Here is a 27179-nt window from a genome sequence, read left to right as displayed (position 1 = left end):
TTTCATTTCAGACCTTTGTTTATATTGTAATACATTTTTAGCAAAAAACCCATAATCATCTGTAAAAAGAATTAGCAATAATAATAAAAACTGAATATCTGCTTTTTAAGACAACAAATTGAAGAAAAACACATGAAGATAATTTTATATCATCAACATTACCCATAACAATTGAATACTAAGCCTGGTGTCCAACTGTCTTTATGGTCCATGCATGAATTGATAACACTTGATATATAATCAAATGTGCCTTGAAATAGTCTTGGTCATTTGACACATTTAATAAAGCAGATTGATGTCTTGTTCATAATAGTCAAATATTATTTGTTCTGCTCTTTTCTTCTCTTCAAAATACCCCAGTGAATTTCAAAGATAGAGTCCCTCGAAAGAACTGATGCTCAACTGTCTAAAAAGATTTTCATAAATTCAAGAAAAGAAGATTTAACCATTTTAACTGTTAGATGCTGAAGCCAACAATAACATTCTTGGGAAATAACATTTTCAAATTATCAGCAATACTAGATGCAAGACAAACATCATTTTCATTTGGGATAAACAAAACAACATTAAAGAAGTTTGGTGAAAACTCCATGTTCATATGACCATCCATTCTGGAGAATATTTTTATTGTCACAGCTAAATTTGAGGTTGGATTAGCACCTTTATGACTCAGCACCTACTAGAGACCATTATTAGTGTATGATCTGGTGAAAATACTGCTAACACTGCTATGGTGGCCATAATCAGAGATGCTGCCAGAAATTTTCTATCAGAAGGATGTCCCCCACACCTACTTTTAGGCAGAAGTAATCATAGGTAGGCAAAGGGAGAAGGGAAACAATAGCTAATGATAGGTAACAGGTGACAACATTACTATAAGGCATATGCATAACTAATTTAAAACAAGCATTTAATGACTTTGTATCACTTCTTTGACAAATATTATACAAGGTATCTGTTTATCTAATTCTAATTCTTCTGTTTCTTTTCACATCATTTGTTCAAATCCAGAAAACCAATGACTAGCTCTCCTTATGTATTAATAGTCATTGATTTATTTACTGTTTAAAATGTTAACCTGTTCCTCAGAGTAGTGTGAATATGACTCTGAGAACTGTCATCTTCTCTCATTATCTCTCTCTCTTTCTCTGTGCATATATATATATATATATACAACTCTCCCTCAATAACTCACACACAATGAGGTCCAAAAACATAGACCGCACTATAAGCAAAGGTGCAACTTAACAAGGGACCTCCCCACCAAAAAACCTGCTAAGCATCCAGAAAACTGGGGGTGTGGACATGGGGTAGGGACTGGGCTGTTTAATGACTGAATCCTCATTTTATAATCACATCGAGAATAAATGTTCAATAAAGCACTTTTTCTGATGAAGTTGTTCGTCATTCTGTATAAATCACATTTTATTTTCAAAATGTCCAACATTCTAAAAATTGATAACATTATTCCAACTGGTTTCAACCACCACCACATGTGTGCGGAGATTATTTTCAAAAACATGCAACATTTGTTTCGTAAGATATTGATCTATGTCAGAACTCAATTGTTTTATTGTTCAATTAGTAAAATATTTATGACATGATTTCATTGCAAGTAACAGTGAAAACGCCAATTCAGGAATTCTCTGAAACTGGTTTTCCCCACAATGGTCCATATCTGTGAAACAGTTGTTTTTTTATTTAATGAAGTATTCATTTCGCTTGGTTACCTTTCTATCTTTAATCACAGCTATGATTGAATAGGCTAGTTTAAGGTAGTTTAATTAGATTGTGTACACAATAACATTTATAACAGTGATCAACTGGTCAACTAACTAAAGGGAGTTCACCCAACATAAAACCAGGGCAACTTGATCTTCAGCATGTAGGATTTGCATGATTTTTAACTTCTCTTTTATTCCACCTCAATTTTTTGATTCAGAAGACTTTTATAAAAGTGATAATACAGAGGTGGCCAGCTTTTAATTCAGTGCAACAATACAATCAATGCTTCCATTAATTAGATATAAAAACACGGTTGGCACTTAATTAGGTTCTCCGAGAAATGCTCGAAGGCATATTTGTTACAGTAGATTGACACAGTTTAGGTTGAATTACAAGAGGACACATTGCATTTATGATGATTACACTTAAAAGAACTAAATTTCAGAAGAAGAAAGAAATATTTTATTTGTATTTATTTAATAAAGTACAGCCTAGGCATAAGTCACATTTTCATTGATCAAAATTTCCTTCAATATCATTAATTATGGTGTACTAATAATGTCGTTTGGAAAGAAAATGTACCAAAATTATATGATTTCTTACCAACTTTGATTAAAATTTCCAGGTCCTATCTACTGTTTTTGAAAATGAGAGTTTCCATCACCAATTTTGATCGTGATTTTCTTCAAGTTCATGAATCAGGTTCATGAATTGTCAGGGTGCGAGTTATCAGGGGAGTGATATATATATATATATATATATATATATATATATATATATATATATATATATATATATATATATATATATATATATATTTATAACTCTTCCTCATAACTCTCGCACAATGGGGTCCAGAAACATAGACCACACCATAAGCAAGGTGCGAGTTACTGAGGGACCTCCAAAAATTGGAAAAAATCGCTTTGACATTGAGAAATCCATGGGGGTGGGGGTGGAAGCGATGTTATGGAACTGGGCTGTTTATTGACTGAATCCACATTTTCCAATCACATCGATAATAATTTTTAATAACGCGCTTTTTCTAATGAAATTGTTCGTTATTCTGTTTAAATAACATTTATTTTCAAAATGTCGAACATCTGAAAGATTGTTCTAACTGGTTTTAACAACCATCATATGTACGCAAAAAAATCTATGTATTATGTCACTGCTTTTTGTTTTCTTGACAAGTCTGTTTCCCGTAGTGGTGTTTAATATTAGCCTGCCAAATCGGGAGTCACCAGGGCAGGGAACTAGACTAACTGTTGATACACCGCCAAACAAGATTCTTCTTTTCAAAAACACGTGACATTTATTTCATGTGACAAACTCAATTTTTGTATTGTTCAGTTAGTACAATATTGATTTCGTGATTTCATTGGAAGTAATAATGAAACTTCTTATCATCCTTGAGGATTTCTCTAAGTGCCAGTTCAAGAATTCTCTGAAACTTGCTTGCCCACAATGGTCTGTATCTGTGAAATGGAGCTCTTTATAGGGGCCTGGAGTGGCAGAGTGGTCTAAAGCGCTGACCGTTCTGGATCACTGACATCTCACCTCTGTCTGCGTGGGTTCGAGTCCCAGGCTTTGCTAGCATGGGTAAGTGGGAAAGCCTGCCAGTAGCTTCTCATGGGTTGGTGGTTCTTCCCTGTGTTTTCCTGGGTTCTTCCTCCACCAGTTATACTGGCCGCCATGTATACCTATCATGTGCTGAAAAATGGTGTTAAACCCTAGAACAACAACAAGGAGCTCTTTATTTTATGCAGTATTCATTTCCCTTGGCTCCATTGTTATCTTTGATCACAGTTATGAATGAGTCAGTTAATTTAAGGTAGTTATGTAACACTGTCACAATAACATTTATAAGTATTTGATTGATCAAATGATGTGAGTTCACCCGACTGGGGCCACTAGATTTGAAGTTTGTTAGATTTTTGTTCCTTTTAACTTTCCTTTAATTCCACCTCCTTTATATGATTCAAAAGACATAATTAACATGATAATACAAAGGAGGCCAGCTCTTAATTCAGTGCAACAATACAACAAATACTTCTGGAAGTCAGTTATCAAAACATGGTCGGTATTTAATTAGATTCTCAGAGAAATGCTCGCAGACATAGCTGTTATGGTTGATTGATGCATTTATGTTTAATTTCAAGAGGACACATTGCATTTATGACAATTACTCTTAAAAGGAAATAAAAGATAGAACTACACACAAATTTCAATTGATAAAAAGATTATTTAACTTGTATTTATTAAAGTACTCTGCGTAAGTGACATTATCATTGATCAAAATTTCATTACATATCATTAATTGCGGTGTACTAGGAACGTCATTTGGAAAGAAAATGTAAAAAATTGTATGACCTATTTTTAAATTTGATGTTTCATAGTGTTGATTAAAATTTCCAGGTCCTATCTACCGTTTTTGATGAGAAAACGAGTATTACATCAAAGTTTCTGTTACCAATTTTGATCGCAATTTTCTTTAAGTTCAACAAACAGGGATCAATTTTTGGGGTATATTCTGGTTTAAGAAATGAGATCCATGCCTGGGTTTGTGAGTTATCAGGGCATGAGTTATCAAGGGAGTGATATATATATATATATATATATATATATATATATATATATATATATATATATACACACACACACACACACACCATAATAACTGTAAATCTTGTGATATTTTAACCCAAACCAAAATGCATACTTACAACAAGCTAGCTGAGGTTGCACAAGCTAGTAAAAGTGCTTGCATAAGCTTGCAAAAGGAATTTTTCCAAGTCTGCAAGCTTGCAAAATTTAATGTTCAAGAACAGGCAAGCTTGCAAAAGGAATTTTTCCAAGTCTGCAAGCTTACAAGCTTGCAAAATCTAAACTTCAAGCTGGAGCAAGCTTCCAAAAGGAATTTTTCAAAGTCTGCAAGCTCGCAAATTTTAAAATACTTGACATAAGTTTGCAATAATCAGTCATGAAAGTTGAAAGTTGGCAGTTCTGCATGAGATCAGTACTTCCTGAAATGTTGAAGAATATATGTTGTGACTAGATCATACTTAGTATAAGAAACTACGCTGTCAAATTAAAAGATGTTACCAGTAATCTAGTTTTTATTTATAGCATCTGATAATGCACTCGAGTTAAATAATATACATTTTCAGTGTTGCAAAATGCAAGAAACTTGAATTACTTGTACTTAGCTGATGCATAAATAAAATATATTATTACAACATTTCTCTGTTTAAATTAACGATGAACATTATTAATATATTTCAAAATAAACTGAATTATTTCTTGACCACGGTAAAATGTGAAATGTTGCTTTTTCTGCAAATGTCTTTTTCTCATTTTCAATTTGTTTCAAATATTAATACATGTTAGAGAAACAACCGAGTTTTTTTTTGCATAAAGGCAATTCTTTAAGTGACTGTACACTCTATTAGCAATGCAGTCATTTTGTCAAGGAATGGAAGACTGGATAAAGAATTCCATTAATAAAATCCTGTAAAATACATAGTAATTGCTGCTTGCAAAGTTATTTACCGACTAACTTAATACAGCAAGATATTTGATGTCAAGTACTTGTAGATGCGATTTACCAACAATGTATGCACCAACAAATATAGTCTTAGTAAATCTTGCAATATTAACTTCTGGCATCAAGGTTTTGAAAGAATTGTCATATATTTGTTTCAATGACAAATCTGGTGCCAGGAGAAAAAAAATAATTGTCAGGTATTGACTTACTAACTAACAATTTAAAAATATATACAATTTTTGTTTATCTTTGTGAGAGAGATGCATCACATTCTGCAAACATTCTATAAAGAATTGAGCTTTGTGAATTTTGCTTGTTTAAAAAGAAATCAAATAAAAGCATGCAAGATGAAATGTGGTTTTCCACGACAGCGACTTAATTTGGTATCGAGTCACTGTTGTCAGTTATCAACAATATGGTTATGAGATTATAAAATTAAATGCACGCTTATGGATCTCATTTCCATTATTCTTAGGGTCTTTCTTTCCACTTGCTTAAAGAATTCAACAATTATTCAGCGGTTGTTACATTTAATTCTTTTCATCCTCAAAGAAGATGACGGTTATTTTATTTCAAAATGTCTTAATGTACCTAATCAGTTTCATCAGATTTTTTGTTTGTATAAAACTCTTAAGCACCATTCATTTTACATTTTCATAGCCCTTTCAAGATGGATGGTAAAACTAAAATTTAGGAGCTCATTAAATGATGATTTTGAATAACACTTACTGATATTTCTTGGGCTTGATACATGATTTTGGAGTGTTGAACTAAAAATGAAATGCTTTTGCCAAAGAGATAAATACTAATTTTTCTTCTTCCTGGTTACGTAGTACATGTTGCTGTAATCCATTTCAGTGGACGATACCTGAATCACACTAGAAGCAGAGGAGGATGCATAATTTTATTCTGAGGATTTTGTTTAGAAGAGGTGGTTCAGAGTAATTCAAATGGCTAACATTCTTGTGATTGCCTAATAGTTTATCATTTTGAAAGATGAGAGAGGAAACCTAACCATTTGACACCCCCAACTGAATTTCTACATCAAAATAATATTAGTAGAACATTTCAAAGCCATATAGATTAGTTAGCTTTGCCTGTCACCCCTGCCGGGGTATAGGCCCCCCACAAAAGATCGCCAGAGGTTTCTGTCCTGTGCCATCCCTTCAAGCTGACTCCAGGTGTGACACATCTTAGTGATGTCTGCCTCAAGGTCGCGTCGCCAGGTGTTTCTTGGTCGTCCCCTTCTCTGCTTGCCTTAAGAGTTCCATTTCAATGCCTGTCTGGTAATGTTGGTTGGAGGCTTACGTAGGGTGTATCCTATCCAACCCCACCTTCTCTTCTTGATCTCATCCTCTACCAGAAGCTGGGAGGTTCTCTGCCACAGGTTGGTGTTGCTGATGGTGTCTGGCCAGCGGATCTGGAGAATTTTTCTTAGGCAGCTGTTGATGAAGGTCTGAACTCTCTTTACGGTCGACTTGGTGGTTCTCCAGGTCTCTGCTCCATACAGAAGGACTGACTTCACACTGGAGTTGAACAGTATGATCTTGGTAGTTAAGGAAATTTCTTTGGCGCTCCAGATGTTCTTGAGCTGAATGAAAGCTGCTCTCGCCTTTCTGATCCTTGCCTTGACATCTGCATCTGTGCCACCCTGCTGGTTGATAATGCTGCCCAGGTATGTGAAGGACTCCACCTCTTCCAGGTGACTTCCCTGCAGTGTGACTGGGTTGTTACTGGCATAATTGATCTTGAGGATCTTGGTCTTGTCTTTGTGGATGTTGAGGCCAACCTGTGCTGATGTGGCTGCCAGTACGTTGGTCGTGTCCTGCATTTGCTGCTGACTAGGGGACAAGAGTGCTAGGTCATCGGCAAAGTCCAGGTCCTCAAGTTGACTACACAATGTCCACTGAATCCCATTTTTCCTCCCACTGGTGGACGTTTTTATAATCCAGTCGACGGCAAGAAGGAAGAGAAATGGCGACAGCAAGCAGCCTTGCCTTACGCCAGTCTGCACTAGGAAGCCGTCTGTGTGCTGTCCTGCATGAATGACTCTGCAGGACATTCTGTTTTAAGTGTTCTTGATCAGGTTCACCAGCTTGGGTGGGATGCTGTAGTGGCAAAGAAGTTTCCAGAGTGTCTCTTGGTCCACGCTATCGAATGCCTTCTCATAATTGACAAAGCTGATGTAGAGTGAAGAATTCCACTCCAACGATTGCTCAACTATGATGCGAAGAGTAGCTATTTGGTCTGTACATGATCTGTTCTGCCGGAAGCCCGCTTGCTTATCTCGTAACTGTGGGTCAACGGCCTCCTTCATCCTCTCCAAAACGACCCGGTTGAAGACTTTGTCTGGTACTGATAAGAGTGTGATTCTTCTGTAGTTGGAGCAGTTGCTGAGGTCGCCTTTCTTTGGGATCTTGATGAGGTGTCCCTCCTTCCAGTCAGTCGGTATTTCTTCTTCCTCCCAGATCTTCTCAAAGAGGTGGTATAGCATTTCCAGCGAAGCATCTAAGTCTGCTCTGAGGGCTTCTGCTGGGATGCCATCAGGTCCAGCTGCCTTGCCGTTCTTCAGCTGGGTGATGGCTTTCCTGATCTCGACTCTGGTGGGATTGTTGCAGCTTATGGGGAGATCTGCGTTGGCTGGGTGGATTTCTGGGGGATTTAGTGGCTGGCCTGTTCAACAGTTCTTCAAAATGTTCTGCCCATCTCTTAATTTGGTGTTCTGTACTTGCTATGGTCTTTCCCTGCTTATCCTTTACGGGTCTCTCAGTTTTGCTGTACTTGCCGGACAGCTTCTTGGTGATGTCATACAGCTTCTTCATGTTTCCACTTCTTGTCGCTTCTTCTGCCTCCGCTTCAACATAGTTTCTCTTGTCTATCTTCATGCTTCTTTTCACTTCTCTATGGCATAAGTGTACTCTTTTTGTACCTTTACTTTTTTAGGTCTTGTCCTACTGTTATTTACTGCAACTTTTTTCTGTTTATGCTCCTGGATTTTGCGCAATGTTTAGGCTGAAATCCATTCTTTTTGCTGGTGCTTCATGGGGCCTAGTGCTTCTTGGCATGTTGATTTTATTGCTTCTTTAACTTTCTGCCATCTGTTGTTTGCATTGTCTTCTTCATCTTCAAGAAGCTCTTGTAGCACTTGGTACTTGTTGTTAAGCATCAGTCTGTATTCTACTTTAGTTTTTGCATCTTTCAACAGGCTGATCGTATACTTTGTTTTCTTCTCTTTTGTGCCCATCCAGTTCTTCTTCAGCTTAAGTTTCATCCTTGCGACAACTAAGTGGTGGTCAGATGCCACATCTGCTCCCCTCTTCACCCTTACATCTTGCAGGGATCTTCTGTACTTCTTGGCTATGCAGATGTGAAAGCCATACAGAACAAAAGTATAAAGAGTTTTCTCATACAGATCCCATTCTCTTATTTTTATCTGATTAAATATTATTAAATGATCTGATGACTTCATTCTTTTCTTTCATTGTGACAGTAAGATCTCATGCTAGTTAATGTTCACCATATATTAACAATTTTCATATTTATATTAAATATTACATACTTTTCGCACATCCAGAGCTAGAAAAATGGAGGTATGTGACCATGTATAGAATAATTTAATTGATGCCATATCAGTTCTTTTGATGCAGCTAGCTAGGTCAGCTTTGTTTGCAAGCTTGTAATTAGTAAGCTTGCAATTGGTAAGCTTGCGTGGTTTCAAATCTGAGCTTGCAGCAAGATTGCCAAAAGCTTACATAACAAGCTCGAGCAAGCTTGCCAATTGCAACCTTACCAATTACAAGCTTCCCTATTACTAGCTTGTGCAAGCTAGTAATAAAGGAGCTTTCAATTGGGCAAGCTTGCTGTGGTTTTGCATCACAAGCTTGCAGCAAACTTGCCGCAACCTTAAAAATAAGCTTGCGATTTTGGTTTGGGTAGTCTTTGGACACCCTAAGTGATTTTCAAAAGTAATTTTTTAAGACCTGTGATTGTTGGGATATGAAGTTATTGCAATTTTTATCATTTAGTATAAGATTGTTGGAACATGAAGTTATTGCAATTTTTTCATTTAGTATAAGTCTTGGGACACTTTCAACTTTTTAAAATTAATCGTCTGAAGTATTTTATGAATCATGAACACAAAATAATGACTTTGTGGTTTTTAAGGGGCTATCATCATGAATTATTATATGGAAATGTTACAAGTTATTATTATTTGTTTTAAAAGTCAACACATTTGTTGAATTGTCCTGTTTTCTTGTTGTTTCTACCTAAGGGTCATCTATTTAGTATGTACGCAAAAGTCTGGCTAAGCTTGACCCCTCCCCCCCCGACACAAGCATAATTTTTTACACCTCCCCCTGTGTATGTATGCTTGACCACCCAATTCTAATGGACAGCCCCCTAATTCAAATTTGTGTATAATTCTATTGAATGGCAACAAGAATTGAGCATATGTGGGTTGCAGTAACAGTAACATCTCTACCGTTTGACTCTAGTTAATTATTGTTTGTTGATGCCTTATTATTAGAATTTTGTATCAATGCATCAGTAATTACATTTTTATAAATACCCAGGGGGCCGTCCATTTATTATGTACGCATGGAGACGGAAGGGGGTTTTAACCCAAACGATATGCTTGCGTATGGGTGGGATCTAGTGATAATGTATGTACGCGTAGGAAACAGGGTATGTGTGTGTGAAACCACGATAATAATTTGTCTAATACATAACCTGTTCAACTGGGTTCAGTTGGCATTTGAGTTTTAGCCAACACTAGACAACATTTTTAAAATTACACAGCTTATTTCTTTGGTACAGCATTTACTGATCAGATCTACATAATGGTGTCACTGCATGTACACTGAAGATTTTAACTTGTGCTAAATGAAGTACAACCCTTGGATACAAATCATAGGCACCACTGCACTAAATAGAAAATAATATCTCTAAAATACGAAAAAAAAAGCTTCAGAAATAATGCTTTGAATAACTACCCAAGACTTTCTGGTTTTGTTTGCTGTTTTTTGTTTGACCTATGTAAAAGGCTTTCACATTTGACACCTATTAATTCTTGAACCACATACAACTACCCAACTTTTTTAAAGATATATTATGTTTTCTTTGAACATGACTGGATCAATTTGCTATACTAAACTAGGAGACAAAACAATAGGAAACCCATGATAATTCACGCAATATGACAGCAGCTCTGGATCATAAATGGGCATGCATTTAAACAATAATCTCCTTCAGAATAAGATCATATGAAATCATGAATCGAAGACAAAAGGATTACAATCTGATCTTGTTTTATTGCAAATTAAAGAAACCGACCTTCACTAGATAAAAAAAATCACAGGAATCATTCATGGTTTGTGTGATCTTTCCCCAACTGGACTGTAAAAGTTTAATCACTCAATTCTGTGATCCAAATGCTTGAATGCATCTTTGCACAAAGAATCTCAGATAAGCAACGTTTTCAATTAATACCAATTACCATAACAGCAGACATCATAAGAAGTCTTCTGGAGAAGACCAATCTGGTGGACTAATTGGTAATACCATCCTCCTCAGATGTTGGATGTTGTGGATTTGAATCCTGACTGACTCATACCAAAGACTTATAAAAATGGTACAAGCAGCTGTCTTGCTTGGCACTCAGCGTAAGAAGTTAGTGTTAAGACTGGTCAGCTCAGTGTCAGGATAATGTGACTGGGTGGGACACGATACTACATGTCTGTGGCATGATGCCCCAGTGCTAGACATCACTGCAAACTGCAACACTGCAGACATCATACACTAGTGATATGACTGAAAAACTGTTAAAAGTTACATTAAAATCTGTATCACACACATATACACTTCCGGTGAAAACCCAACATTGATATGCCTTTGCATATATGAGTCATGGCAACATACATAGCCATACTGGACCAACTTAGACATCCTAAGAAGTTTTGTTGTGAAAACCCCATGCCAATATGACTTTCCTTTCAGGAAGGGTAGTGATGAAAAGATTTTCAAGATGGCTGCATTGGATGTTTATTCAGGACCAACCAGACATGTCTGTAAATGTGTTTGAGTCTTGGACTTGGCCAATATAGGCATGTGAGAAAGCTTGCCAGTAGTTTCCTGATGGGTTGGGATTTTTAACGTGCTTTTTTCAGGTTCTTCCTGTACCAGTTATACTGGCTGCCATGTATATAGCTCATTGTGTGCTGAAAAATGGCATTAAAAGAAGAAGAAGAACAGATGGCAGATGTAGAAAGCATTCATACATCAAAGTACATGTACTAAGAATACTGTCTTTGAGCAAATACTACTATCCTTCTAAATGTATATAATCATAATTTTAAATGTTATGTCTTATTTTTCTTCATTTTATCTTATAACAGAGAACTGATCATAATTTGTCAAACATTATGAGAGAAAATCTGAAAGCATTTTAAAAAGAATTTTGTATTAAAATGATTATACATAGAAGCTGTCAACAATATCAAGGGAGATAAACAAAGTCAGTTTGATTTGTCTTGTCCTTCCAAGACTGTATCTGTTAAAAGGTTTTGCAGACATCATTCTGGGGACAAAACAATGAAGTCTACAACTTAACATGATTTGTTTACATCAAGTGGATCCCTTCTGATCTCACCCCTTGAGGAAGTGCCAACATCACAAAAATTACGTTGCCATAATGTACACTACATAAAAAGATGCTAGACTCGTATTCAGCTAAGTTGTTCTTAAAAATTCTTCCGTACTAATATAAATTTTACTCTAATGTGCCTTAATGGTCTTAATTGTCGTAATTTCTTTTAATTATTAATTTAAATTGTATTTAATCTTGGTCAATGCTCACAGAACTATTTAGTGTCCTAAAATCTGGAAGCCTAATTTTTGTTTAACTTTTCTCTAAGTCTAGGTTTGTCTATCCATTTTATACAATGTCTGTCCATTGTAGAGCAATGAAAGCCAAAGCTGGCCAGATGACCCAGGTTACATAACTGCCATAATATGATTTGTCAAATGGAAAATATGAGTTGTGACTCCCAAACCCAACCACAAAGTCATGTTTATAAACATGATTTTTAGCAATGTCAGCAAAATATATTGAAATAATGTTCTAAAACAAATCAAGAGATTGAGAGAGATTATTTGACCATAACCATATACTCCTAGCATGTAATCCAGCATTTAGCCAAAGTAAAATTATCCTTTGGGAAGTTTTTACAATCGAACATCAGAGGCAACTGAAAGGTAGGGCAGTTAGAGGTAAGCAACCACCACTTCACAGATTGCTTAATTGATTGAAAATTGATTGGGTGATGCCATGTTAAATCCCTGAAGACTGCTGTTGGACAGCCAATGAGGCATAGATAAATTACAGTAAGTGGAACAACCCAATTCACTTAAAGTAAGAAAAATACCAACAAAGAGATACATATTAAAGAATTAAAAGTTATTTAATCTCTGCCTTGAATGAGAATGTTTAGGCTATCTTTATCAAAGATTTTGGCAAGTTCATGATTTTCTTCAATATAATTCACTCATTAAAAATTGCAAAACATGATTATTTTAGCAGTCAGTATAGTGTATATGTATGATTCATTTTTGAAGGCAAAATATCAAAATGCAGCACGTATTCATGGAAGGATAAAGCCATCTGGAAAAGCAAGCAATGTTCTGCAAAACTAAATTTCAGAACTCCTGGATGGTATTCAACTCTGTGAAGACAGTCACAAGGGAGAGCACTTCATTTTCTGCACAACATTAAGTAACAGACACCATATCAACATTAAGACATTCTGGAGTGCATAACATCCATCAACACAGGAATACCACCCAACATGTTTGATTCTCCCTCACAGTAATATGCAGATGCTGAAAGATCATTTGCTGTGAAAAATTCAACATCATTGGGAATTCTGAAAAACGGTAATACCCATTCTCTAATAACTTAAAAGATGAACACAAATGACACATGCTTTACCTCCTGCCCCAACTAAACTGTAAAGATCAACACAGACAATAAATAATGTTAAAAGTACCTAGTTTTTGTCTTTAATATCCTTTGGACAGTGGAATACAAAAAATTCAATTAGATATTAAGAAAATATTTCACTTTCTATAGGGTTTTAAAGACAGAAACTTGGTATTCTTTGTTTTATTTAATGTCTCTGTTTATCATGTGAGATGGGGCATCTGTGTGTATGTGAAGTGATGTAAATCTACAAACTGTTTTTGTTTGTCTGTGTAATAATTGCTTCACAGAAAATTGGTTATTTTCTCTTTTACCCAGTTTTGAATTTCCAGAAATTTTCTACAGGTTTATATAAAAAGATCTCAACTGGATACCACTTTTTAAGGTCATGCTTACCAACCCATGCTCACTCCATCCCCAATCTCAATGATAAATCCCTCCAAACAGAAAAAAAAAAAAATGCTCATTATACCTAATTTACCTAATTTGTTGTGTTGAAATTTTCTGCATTTCAAGCTTCTTCCATACTGTCTGAGAAACAATGGAACTACCTATCTCTCATTTTTGAGAAGCCATGGGTATACTATGAAATTTTAGTGTTGAATATATGTACACAAAGCTTTGCATACAAGAAGAATTACACTACAGGGACCATAAGATCTAAAATATACGCAAACACCTCCAAGGAAGTTTCATTTGGAAGCACCAAGATTACTCACCTTCTCAATAATCTGCGGATGATGAATGTAAGACCCAAAATAAAGCCAATAAAACCAAAAATAGACAGTACAACAGGGATTGCAAGATTTGTACCACAAGTACTCCCAACATAGCCACTCTGACAAGTGCAAGTATCAGGGTCTGTGCATTCTCCATGCTCACAGGGGGTGCTGAAATAAACAAAATATACAGAGGAGGTGTGTATGTATGTATATATATATACACACACACACACGCATACATACATACAGGTATATACATTGCACACACATACACACCACTTTTACTGTATTACTATTATGGAGGGGGGCTGAAAAAATAAAATCTAAATTTTGCAGACAAATGAAATTTGTTTTTAAGGGGGTAATTGTCATCAGCACATTGGATTTACCCTTTGTGAAAATAAACTGTGGAAATTTTGATTAAACAAAGACAAAAGACAAAAGCAGTTTGAAATACAGTTGCATATTGACAAATTACATTTATGTTACGTTTGTGTTATAATAATATGTCAAGTACAGTACATGCACATGAAAAATCCACGAATTTGGGTATAGGCCACATGTTAGAAAATTCATGTATTAGTCACAGCCCATCAGAAAATATATACTGTGTATAAAGACATCTATAAAAGAATGGTAGTCTTTTTCATGCACTATATAATCGATTGTCATCATGAACACTGTCACTAAACAATTAACTATAGTATACAGCAGCATATGCCTAATTAAGTGTTACATTATTTACATGTTAAACTGGCATATATTTTAGGCTGTTTGAGACAACAAAAGTAAACTTCTTAATGAGGCTTCTAAGAAAAACAGACACCTCATAGGAAAATGAAACCTGTCATCAAGTTTTCAATTAAGATCAAATAAAACATGTATTTTTGTAAAACACTTACAAATTCCAGAGTACACATAGCAATGCATATAATTAAGTTTATCTGTAGCATGATTAATACATCAAATTAAAATGGAATTTAATTAAAATTTAAATGCATTTAGCAACATGAGCAGGAATGGGAGTCTTATTCCTATAGGGAATACAGTTGCCTTAAGAATAGTCTTTTTTAATTGACTTGGCAGCTTTAATCCATCCTGACAGTGTGTTAAGTGAATTTTTTTTCACAAATATCTTTGTGAGATATCCCACCTTCAATTTAAATAAATATGCTGATATTACTGCTACATGCCTTACTTGAATACATAATCAGAAGTATTATGAAGGGAATCATCCAGTCTCAGCTGAAGACAGTCAAGGGTATGCATGTTTATAAAATCCAAGGTTCAAAAGTTAATCCATATAATTTTGCAGATCAACAGCTATCCTGCTAAATTGCTTGAAAGACACATCTCCAAACATCTCTATTGTTACATTTCTAAGTACCATTTAATTCATCTATCCAGATCTCATTTTTCACAGAACAACTGTTAATCTGGGCTGACAAAACTTGTTGATGAGCAATGGAGAAGTAACTTAAACTAATCAGGGGGCCCCGAGTGGCCGAGTGGTCTAAATTAAAGTGCTCACCAGTTATGGATCACTGCCATCTCACCTTTGTCTGCGTGGGTTCGAGTCTCGGATTCGGCTAACTTGGTTATGTGAGAAAGCTTGCCAGTGGGTAAGTGGTTCTTTCCAGGGTTTTCCCAGAGTTCTTCCCCTAACATTTATACTGGCCACCATGTATAGCCTATCTTGTGCTGAAAAATGGCGTAAACCATCAACAATAACTTAAACTAATCATACCCAAAGACTGAACCCTTCTAGTTTTCTCTGATAATCAAAGTAATGCTTGGACAAGGATTCCATTCTTTTTCAGTAAGATTATCTTTATAAGAAGGATCTTGAGTAAGTTATCTATAATATGCTTCTATGTTTGTATGTGAAGTTAAAAAGTACAAATGTTCTTATTGTGCTAATGGATCAAATCATACCAGTACCTCTTTGACACAAGGCATCAGGATGTTATTGGTAACATTAAATTAAGACTGATGTTCATCGAAAGAGAAGTTCGACAGATATCTATTCTTTGTGAATGATTTGCTCCTGCAAGTACAAGTAGGCCTAGTCCTGCTGGTAAATGAGACCACAAGGGTAAAAGAAAAATCAAGCACTCTTATCAATCACATTTATACCAATCTACCAGACAATGTGGCTTGTGTTAATGTACCAAATGTTGGCCTTAGTGATCACTATCCTACTTTTCTGACAAGAAAAGTTAAATGCAAGATAAATAAGAAAAATACACACAGAACTATCACTTACAGATCATTCAAAATATTTAATGAAGAACAATTTCTCAATGACTTATATAAAGTTACATGGAACATGATTTCACAATTAAACAAGACTTACCAATGTCACAGTTTGATTGGGATTTTATGAACCTGTAAGTGCCTGAGGGATCACATGAGATGGAATTGTTCACGTGATGAGTCAGTCTTTAGAGCACGATCAGCGTGGATGACTCAGAGAACAACAATAGGGTGGGATATGCATGTAGATAATTAATTTGCATATGGATGGGCATGTGATTCCTCAGGCACTTACAGGTTCATAAAATCCCAATCAAACTGACTTTGATAAGTCTTGTTTAATTGTGAAATTTTATTTCCCCTGTAAGTGCCTCCAGGATCCTATGAGATTTCAGAGTTTATGCATCCAAGCACAACAATGAACAAAAATAAAATTAAAATGTTTATTTGTGATACTAGATAAAATGATAAAGAACAATATATAAACATATGAGATTGAATCAAGAAATTTTGTTGTTTTTTTCTTGGTTTTTTTATAGCTGGGACTTCACAAGCACAGTACTGCTGAAATCTAAGCTATCTGATACAGGATTATGTTAGAACTTGCAAAAAGTGCAATCATTACTCCATCCTATAGTCTTAATAATAGTATGCAAAGACAGTTTCATTTTAGCTGCAGCAGTGCTTGATGCAGCTCTAGTGCTGTGGGCTCCAAAAATGAATGTATCAATCCCTGCCTCCTTCATAACAGTCTTGATCCATCTAGCTATAGTGCTTTTAGCAGGGCTGCCTTAACAACATTGTAGGCTCTGGGCAAAGCAATGCACTGGGGCCCCCTACCAGCCCTACCCACCCACAGGAATTCTGCTAGATGTCACTATTTTTAAAAACTGGAAAACGTGCTTCCCACTGCACTTTTAAAGCAAATTAAATTGCTAAAAGATCTTTCAATATTCATTAACATGATGCCCCTAGAAGCGTGAAGCCCGGGGCAGCTGCCCAGTGTGCCCATGCCTTAAGACGGCACTGGCATTTAGCAACAGCTCTAAAGGAGGTTGTGTGGTTATCAATAATAGTTTCTCATTTCCCCAAAGGGAAGAAGTTCTACTGATGTATTCTTGTAAGGTTTCATCTATACATAGTCTTTTATCATGAAACGCAGAAAAAGTCATTTGTGATAGATGTTGACTAGGTTTACATCCCTTCAAAAGGTCCCTAATTCTGACAACTGTATCAGAACATCATCAGTATTTATGACATGCAAAGTTTGGCATCTCTTGCCACTAAGTAAGACCAACAGGATCATTAGTTTCTGAGTGACTTCAATGTTTCAAAGAAATGTTCCCCATGGGAGAAAAATTTTCCAGATGCTGAAGTACAGTTATCACATCCCAGGTTATGCCATATCTTGGCAAACATGGCCTACGTAGAAAAACTCCTCTCAAAAAATCCTTTCATGAGCACATTATTACCTAGGTCAACATTACTACTCAATTTAACTAAACTAGATATAGCAGATCTGGCAGTGTTGATGGACTTCAGTAACCTAAACCAGAGTCAAACAGCTCTGTCAGGAAAGCTAAGGGCCACATTTACAGGAGGATCAAGTGGATCAATACCGTTCCCAATTGAAAAGTGCAACCATTTCTGGAGATGTGTCCAATATTGTTTCCTTGTAGATTCTCTGCATAAGTTCAGTATGACACTGGCATGTTGTCCAGATATGCATTTATGGAACAAGGCTTTCCTGATAAGTGAAACACAGCTAGCCGTGTTTTCTGCAGTTGATGTTCCTTGAGTAGATCCTAAGGTAAGGTCAAAAGGAAGTGAATCTGTGGAAGAATGTATAATTGCTGAACAATTTGTTGCAAAAGTCAGGGAAACCAGGGCTGTGTTGTCCACAATGGTGCTACAAGAACCACTTCTGCACAGTTGTCTACTATTTTCTGAAAGGTGGGAACATACATGTATATTAAATTAAGTCTGACAACGTCATAAAGAAAGCATCAATGGCCCATGCATGTGGGTCTGGTCTATATGATACAGACTTGTCAATTTGATGATTCAATCTATAGGCAAACATATCAATATCAAACTGTCCAAATATTGCATGAATTTTATTTTAAGACTGGTTTAACATCCACTCTGCATCATCATTGAAATTCCTGGAGAGGTGATCTGCTTCTACATTATTCTTCCCAGGAAAATGGCAAGCACTCAACCAAATGTGTCTTTCTATACACCAAAACCAAATATCACAGGCCATTTGATCTAGTAATCTCTTTCTACCTCCCATTTTGTTAATGTAGGCAACAGCTACAGTATTATCCATGAAGATCCTAATGCGTAAGTTATATTTGTTCTACAAAGAGACTTTAATGTCAGGAAGCAGACTTGCAATTCTAAAACATTGATGTGCCTCATTTTCTCAGTACTACTCCAGCAACCACCAGTTTTAACAACATCTGTCTCATTTACCCCTCCCCACCCTAAAAGAGAATGTCACTTTTGATAATGATGTCTGAGTTACCTCTGCAAATAGGCTTAAAACTGATTTTAACATTTTGGGTCCACCATTTAATTGTATCTTCAGCACTGCTGGAAAGAGAAACTGATGCATCATAATTGCCCTTAATGCATTTTCAGCAATCTGTCTTTCTCCCTTTCCAAAGGTTTGTAGTAAAGAGGGGCATAATTCTAAGCCTGGCTCACTAGCAACCATTGTGTCTGTTAATTGTGCTAATTCATGAATAGTCAAATGTTTCTGCTTCAACGCTTTTTCACAAAACTCTATCAAGTGCCTGTGCCTTTCCCTCAGACAATCTAACCATCATATTTACTGAATTAATGAGAAATCCCACAAAGCTGATAGTTTGTGTAGTTTGCAAAATGGATTTAGTATGGTGTATTTTAAATCCTAAATTGTCCAATAATGCAACAGTATGGTACACATTGTTTTGACACTCTAAGTATGTTGAACCTAGAAGAAGACTATGATCCAAATAGACAACATTGAGATAACCCATCTTATGCAAGGAAGAAAAAATGGGCTTCATTATTTTGGTGTATACTCGTGGTGCAGATGCCAGTCCATTTGGTAAACAGGTGTACTGATAAAAGGTCCTGTCCAGTGAAAGCATAAGTATTTGCGAAAAGCAAAGTCAACTGGAAGAGAGTAATATGCATCTTTCAGGTCCATAGAATCTTTGCAAACCATGGTCAGTGCTGTTTTTAATGTCTCCATTTTAAAATGGTGATGTACCACATGTGCATTGAAAACATGCAGGTTAAGAATAACCCAGATGCTCCCATCATGCTTTTCTCTAGTGAAAATGTTAGACAAGTACTTTACACAGGCAAAGTTTATTCTCCCCGATACTCCCTTTTTCAGCAGTTTATCAATTTCAGTTGTAATTTCAGTGGATTCTTTGTCAGAGAATTTTCTCTGTTTTGGAATACAAGTTTTGACTGGACTGCTATCAAGTTCAAGTTTACAACATTTCAGATTAGATAAATTCCATGCATCAGAGGTTATCTTCTGCCATTTTTAAGCACACCAACTAACTTTACCAGCAACAAAATTTTCTGGCATATTATATAAAGCTGGGAAAGAAACTGTGCTCTCATGAATGGGAAAACTGCTACTTACAGTTTTTGTGGAAGATGCAACACTGCCTCTGTTTACAGATCTTGAAGGAGGTTGTAATGTCTCCTCTTTTTGAGGTTCTGTGGTCCCCGTTGGACCTGGCCCCCATCTTGAATAAAAAAGACTTGGGTCCTGCTTGAGCACCTTTATAATTTGAGTATCTTTCAGTGTTTGAAGCTGAAAGCAATCCAGGCACATTGTTCCCCATCCGCAATACATCACCAGCATCTGCAAGCAGTTTACTTACATTTGCAGGTGTACCATCTAACTTATTATGTAGTAATTCATCGATGAGCCTGAGAAGGGGAACACTAGCTTAAGCAACAGTTCCTTGGACACCTGATTGTGTGTTGCTTGACGTTCAATAAGACTGTCATCTGGATGCCGCCAATTGTGCAGATGTCACATTCTTGTCACTGACTCTCGAGATTTCAGACATGTGACAAAATTTCTGTCAGTAATAGCATAGTCCCCTTATCTGTACATGCAGGATTTCTCCTTAATTTTGATGTCACTACAGGGCCAGCTCATTTAGCATAGTTTTTACCCCTTGGGAATCATTGCATTTTGTTGCAACCGTGATGGAGAAATCTTTGGCTTTATCAGCTAAACGTTGGTTGGCCCTATTTTGCAATATTTCTTGCAATAGTCCATGCCCTGTATAGACAGAATACCTTTGACTTTGTTCCAATTCCACCATTGTGCAAAGCTGTGCAAGAGACGACACTCAAAAACAATGAAGCCATGAAGTATGGTACAGTTATGACTGTATAAGGCCTTTAAAACAGTAGAGGAAGTTTCTGCCCCATGCTAATTTCAATTTGCATAAAAGATCAGCTGTAAATTACTGGAATTGCAAAATTTTAAAACTCGAGAAAAACACAAAGTACTGGCTCCTTGACGCTGGACCATTCACTGTCTCATCACGTGACCAATTTGATCTCATGTGATCCTGAGGCATTTATAGGGGAAATAAAATCCAACATTTGGATGACAAAGATGAAGCTCTGAGGGTGTGGACTGACTTATGTTATAGATGTAGTCTCTAAGCATGCACCACTAAAAGCACATCAAGTAAAGAATGAAGAAGACAGTGGTGAGCTCAAAGTTAGTTCCAGACAGTCTAATGTAGGTAAAGAAAAAAAAAAAAATATACCTGTATTTCTATACTTATATTACCATAAACCATATCGGGCAATTTGTATTGCAACTGACTGATAAATCTGAATATCATTACACCCTTAGTAGCCACATGTATGTTGTCTGAAAAAGGACCACTATTGCCATTCATGTACTATGTAGTGTAAAATATCAGCATCATACCTGTCAACTCTCATGCCAGAAGAAAAAAATCTCCCGAATTTTGGGGTTGTTCCACACCTATCTAATACCTGTCAACCCCTTGAGATGAAAACCTGTATGCCAGCCCCCCATAAAACTTAAAATGACCAAGAACCTTATATGAAAAAATGTATTCATACATTATATATTAGATGAACAGTATTAAAACAAATGCCACACACAAACCAATTTTGCACACATTTACATAATTATTTACATCTCTGAAACTTTATTTTTTTATTCTTTTGATTTTTAATAGTGTTGTAATACACAAACATTATATGCAACATATGTACCCGTTGCACTTTTCAAAATGTAATCAGGGGTTTCAAAGTCTATGCAGCAGGTGATGTTAGTGTGTCTGCATTCAGGGACTTGTCTACAATCCATTACATACTTTTTCATCATGAAAAAAATCTCTCAGTCTGCACTGCTGTCAGGCAAGGTAAGTAGTCATTGAATAACTACATTCAGTTTTGGGAAGCAGATGCCACTAGTACTAATTGTCTGGCTGATAATATCCAGCCAGTAGCTACAAAGCTCTTTTTCTGGCCATCCTCTGTTAATACAGACACACACTCATCAGGCAGCATGCAATAATCCTTAAACTCATCTTTCAGTGCTTCATGATCCATGTGTGAAGCAACTTGAAAACAAAAGTGTCACTACTAGTATAAAAAAGCTATGTGCAAGGTATTTTGAAAGGTGTTAATATTAACTTATTAACTTATTTGGACTTATCATGGTCTCATTATTACATATTTATACTTTTCCCCCATAAACCCTAAGATATTACACAAAGAGCTGTCCAAAATTATAAATCTAAAAATAAAAAAATTGCCAAAGCATCAGTCCATAAGTTTATACCTTGTAATCTGGTGATCAGTTATATTAAAATTGCGCATCTTGTGTTGGAAAAGTCATGAATTTGTTATATGGTGTGCCGATTTTGGTCAAAAAGTTGACATAAATTTGCTGTGTAACATATTTTTGAGCCATGAGAATGATGTCACTAAGCATCTGTACTAAATGAAGTTACTAAGCATCTGTACTACTTCCATCAAGCTGGGACTGCATCTTCCTGTTTGGATTACAGATCTGAACCACTCAATTCAAAATTTAATTTTAGGCAACGTGTGTGTGATTTGGATTTTTAACTTAGCTTGAACAATTTTTCAGTCATATCACTACAATGTATGCAGTGTGGCAGATTATAATGATGTCTAGCACTGGGGCATCATACCGCAGACATGTAGCATGATGTCCCACCCAGTCACATTATCATGACACCAGGCTGACCAGTCCTAACACTAACCTCTCAATGAGCTCTAATTTCAGGCAATGAATATCAGCTAAAAGTTTCCCAAATATCTTTAAAAAAATGGTTAAATCATTGCTCTTTCTAAAACTGTAAGTTTAGAGTGCATAACGGCAGAATAAAAAGATAAAATACAATTTAAATATTCCATTTTTACTCAACCTAAAAGGTGTGTGAAAATTAAAATGCCAGATATGCAAGATTAGGGATTTTAATTGACGTGAAAACCATTAATTCTGTGCAAGATGTTATACTTTTACACAGGTATGGTGAAGAAAAAAAACCTGTTTTGATCTACGGGCCTAATCTTAATTTTCCAAAGCATAATAGAGTTATCCCCACCTTGCTTGGGCATAGCTAAAAATGATTCTGGATCATGCTCGATTTTAAAAATAATTACATCCAGATTCCGGTATTTAACCCTTTACCTCATGCAAGCACCTTTGGACACCTCTACTCCATTCGCATGGAAGTGCCTTTTGACGTCTGCTGTAAACATCAGCCATTTTAAGCCGGTTTTCGTAATAGGGAAGAAAAAAAAACTATGAAATACTACATTCATTTCTGCGAATGACAATTACGTCAGATTACATGGTCACTGTTTATGCTCTGGTCGATATCTGCTATTTAAAGTAACTGGTTCATAATCACCACTCTCCAAAATGGAGGTCGCAGATTTCATTCAGTACTTATGAACTTTTCACAATTAGAATCACAAATATGAAAGATTCAATAACTTAGGTAAAGGCTCTGATATAGATGTAGGCACAATTAGTTTTTATAAATTCAGATGACTTAGTGATGTAGACGCAGACAAAAAGCTTGTAAATTTTGAGTATGAGAAATGGCAATTTCAGTTGGTCATGAGGTCTCACTGACTTGAAAGTTCTCTCAAGATTTTAAAGCACATAAAAAATTCCTCCGTGAAAAATAATTACACAAATATAACAATCGAACTTTACTCTTAAATTTTTCTGCACATAATAGATGTGTAAAACAAAAAATGTAAAATGGTTAAAATTGCTGTTAAACGTAACATACACTACATTGCTTAACAGTTAACAGGCAGGCCTATGCATAAGGAGTTGCACAGGTAACAGGTGTTCTATTTATAGCGCGCTGCACTTTGTAATTATGCTCTATGAGGTAAAGGTTTTTAAAAAAAATTGTATAATAAAAAAATTATTTGTTTTTAAAACCAAAAAATGGTACAAAATGGTTGTATGACCATACGCTGATGAAAATGGAGAAAATAAAGAGACAAATGAAGGGTAATCTGTACAAGTTGACTCCTGTTCTCACAACTCCTCATTTTTTCCAGAGAACTCCCAATTATTACATATTGGTGATTTTTGGATTGCTCCAGTGGTCTAGTGGTTAAAGCATCCATCTTGGATGTGAATGGCATGGTTTCAAAGATTTATAAAAATGGTACTAGCAGCTACCTCGCTTGGCGCTCTGCATAAAGAGGTTAGAGTTACGACTAGTCAGCCTATTGTCAGGATAATGTGACTGGGTGGGATATGATGCTACATGTCTGCGACATGATGCTCCGGTACTAGATATTACTATAAACTGTCACACTGCAGACACTGAAGTGATATGACTGAAAAATTGTTAAAGCTATGTTTAAAATCCTAAACACACTCACAGTCGATTTTCATTTCTTTGAAAAAATCCAACATACACCACTCCCTCAATAACTCGTGCCCTGATAACTCGCAAACCCGCTTATAACGTGGGGTCAGGCATGCATCCCATGTTTTAAACCAGTAAATACCCTAAAAATTTATCCCTATTTATTGAACTTGAAGAAAATCACGATCAAAATTGGTAACGGAAACTTTGATGTATCGCTTGTTTTATCGTGGAAATTTTAATCAACACTTTGAAATATCAAATTAAAAAATAGGTCTTTCCAAATGATACTGTGCAATTAATGATATGTATGAAATTGCGATCAATGAAAATGTCACTTACGCCAAGTGGATGCAGTATTTTAATAAATAAATACAAATTAAATGATTCTTTTATCATTTAAAATATCTTGTTTTATATTTTAGCTCCTTTTAAGTGCAATTATCATAAATGCAATGTATCCTCTTGTAATTAAACATAAAATGCGTCAATCTACCATAACAGCTATGTCTGCGAGAGTTTCTCTGAGAATGTACTTAAGTGCTGACTGTGTTTTGATAACTGACTTCCGAAGTATTTATTGTATTGTTGCACTGAATTAAAAGCTGGCCTCCTTTGTATTACCACGTTAATTATGTCTTTTTAATCAAATAAAGGAGGTGGAATAAAAGAAAAGTTCAAAGGCACGAAAATCCTATAAACTTAAAATCTAGTGGCCCTGGTCATATGTCAGGTGAACTCACCTCATTTGATCAGTTCAACACTTATAAATGTTATTGTGTATGTAATATAAACTACATTAAATTAACTGACTCTTGCGTAACTGTGATCAAAGATAACAAGGCAGCCAAGCGAAATGAATACTTCGTAAAATAAAGAGTTTGATTTCACAGATACAGACCATTGTGGGCAAGGGAGCAACTGAGAATTCTCAAACTGGCACTTAGAGATATCCTCAAGGATGATAGGAAGTTTTCATTATTACTTCCAATGAAATCATGACATCAATATTGTACTAATTGAACAATACAAAAATTGAGTTTCGATGTAGACAATTGTCCCTTGAAATAAATGTGTGTTTTTGAAAAAAAGGAATCTTGTTTGATGGTGTATCAACAGTTAGTCTAGTTCCCTGCTCTGTGGACTCCCAATTTGGCAGGATAATATTAAACACCAATACAAGAACCAGACTCATCAAGAAAACAAAAAGCAGTGACGTAATACACAGATTTGTTTGCGTAACATGATGGTTATTGAGACCAATTGGAACAATCTTTCATATGTTCAACATTATGAAAAAAAATGTTATTTAAACAGAATAATGAACAATTTCATTAGAAAAAGCATGTTATTGAAAATTGTTATCGACGTGATTGTAAAATGAGGATTCTGTCAATAAACAGCCCAGTTCCCTAATGCCGCCTCCCCCCCCCCCCCCCACGGTTTTCTTGGATGTCAAAGCGATTTTTATCTCTCAATTTTTTGAGGTCCCTCAGTAACTCGTGCCTCGTTTATAGTGTGGTCTATGTTTGTGGACCCAGTTGTGCATGAGTTATTGAGGGAGAGGTGTAGATATATGCCATCCACAGAAGCCATGTTCTATTTTATCACAATGTGAATATTATTGTGACCAAATAATTAACTATAAAGTTTTTTCTTCAGATTAAACATAATTCAAGGAAATTTCTGAAATTTTTAACTCTACAACATTACTAGAGTAAAAACTTAAACCACAACAATAAAACTGTCACCATTTAGTTTCAATCTGAATAATGATCTTTGTGAATAGTTTTCTTCACAAGCAAAATTACATCTCCATTCCCACCAGGAAACTTGCACCAGTAAACAAATGGTATTCCTGGACCATATAAACCTTAACTGCCATGATTATATTAAAAGGAAGGAATGAAAAAAATATTTATACCATGCAGTACATGTGCCCCAAAAGAACTAATTTAGAATAAATATAATATTTGGTAAACAGTGTTACGTGTCTTATGAGTTGACTCTAAGGATAAAAAGGTGGGATATAAGACAGGAAAAAAGTTGCTATATGCACAGTAACTTGACAGCAGATTTGAACCGTTAAAATGAAGTCACAGGCATCATAAGCTACAACAAAATAGGGCATCATTTATTTTCCAATCAAATGTTGGTGCTTGCATACACACAATATAGAACATGGTTTCCTTCAAGTATATCAGGACTGCTCCGGTGGTCTAGTGCTTAGAGCGTCTGCTTCGAATGTGGGAGGTCATGGATTTGATCCATGGCTGAATCGTACCAAAGACTTACAAAAATGGTACTAACAGCTGCCTTGCTTAGTGCTCAGCATTAAGAGGTTAGTGTTAGGACTGGTCAGGCTGGTGTCAGGATAATATGACTGGGTGGGACATCATGCTACATGTCTGAGGCATGATGCCCCAGTGCTAGACATCACTATAAACTGCCACACTGCAGACATCGTAGCGATATGACTGAAAAATTGTTAAAGCTACGTTAAAAATCCAAATCACATCACATCACTTCAAGTATATCAGAGGGGCAGTCATTTTCAGAAGATAAATGTAATGATAAGGATTAACCGTTAAATAGTCACACTTAAGTCTAACCTTTACTTATTGTGCTGTTTAGCCACAGTTGACCAAAATATGACAAGGGGGCATGTCTTGGGAGAAAATATCGCACATTATACATAAATACAGAAAGTCTACATCACTTGTGAAGTGGAAATAATTTGTATTGGCACTCAAGCTTAGATTTTGTCACTCATAATACAATGTTTCCACATCAATTGAGAAATCTGTGTATCTATACATAAATGTACTGTATATACTACTTTAAGTCCATTTTTTTTTGTTAGTGAAAATTTAATTCATGCAGAGTAGAGGTTGTTGCTATTCCCATTCAGAAATGTGTACATGGTGTGCACTGTGTTTCCATGACTGCAAAGTATCTGTTAATGTTGTTTAATGTGGATGTTTACTAACAAGCATACTACTTCAAAT

General features: G+C 35.8%; 1 protein-coding gene across 1 annotated transcript in view; it reads right to left on the bottom strand.

The window, feature by feature from the left end:
- The window catches only part of LOC149781478 (uncharacterized), a 430415-nt gene that overhangs the window by 150941 nt on the left and 252295 nt on the right, over nt 1–27179 (bottom strand). Inside the window, exon 28 of the mRNA XM_089934971.1 lies at nt 13970–14140. Coding sequence (XP_089791097.1) covers nt 13970–14140 — 171 coding nt within the window. The remainder of the gene's footprint in view (nt 1–13969; nt 14141–27179) is intronic.

The sequence above is a fragment of the Sinohyriopsis cumingii genome, chromosome 15 (genome assembly GCF_028554795.1).
Source record: "Sinohyriopsis cumingii isolate HCF-2022 chromosome 15, ASM2855479v2, whole genome shotgun sequence".
Taxonomy (NCBI): domain Eukaryota; kingdom Metazoa; phylum Mollusca; class Bivalvia; order Unionida; family Unionidae; genus Sinohyriopsis; species Sinohyriopsis cumingii.
This window is presented reverse-complemented; position numbering and strand designations above follow the sequence as displayed.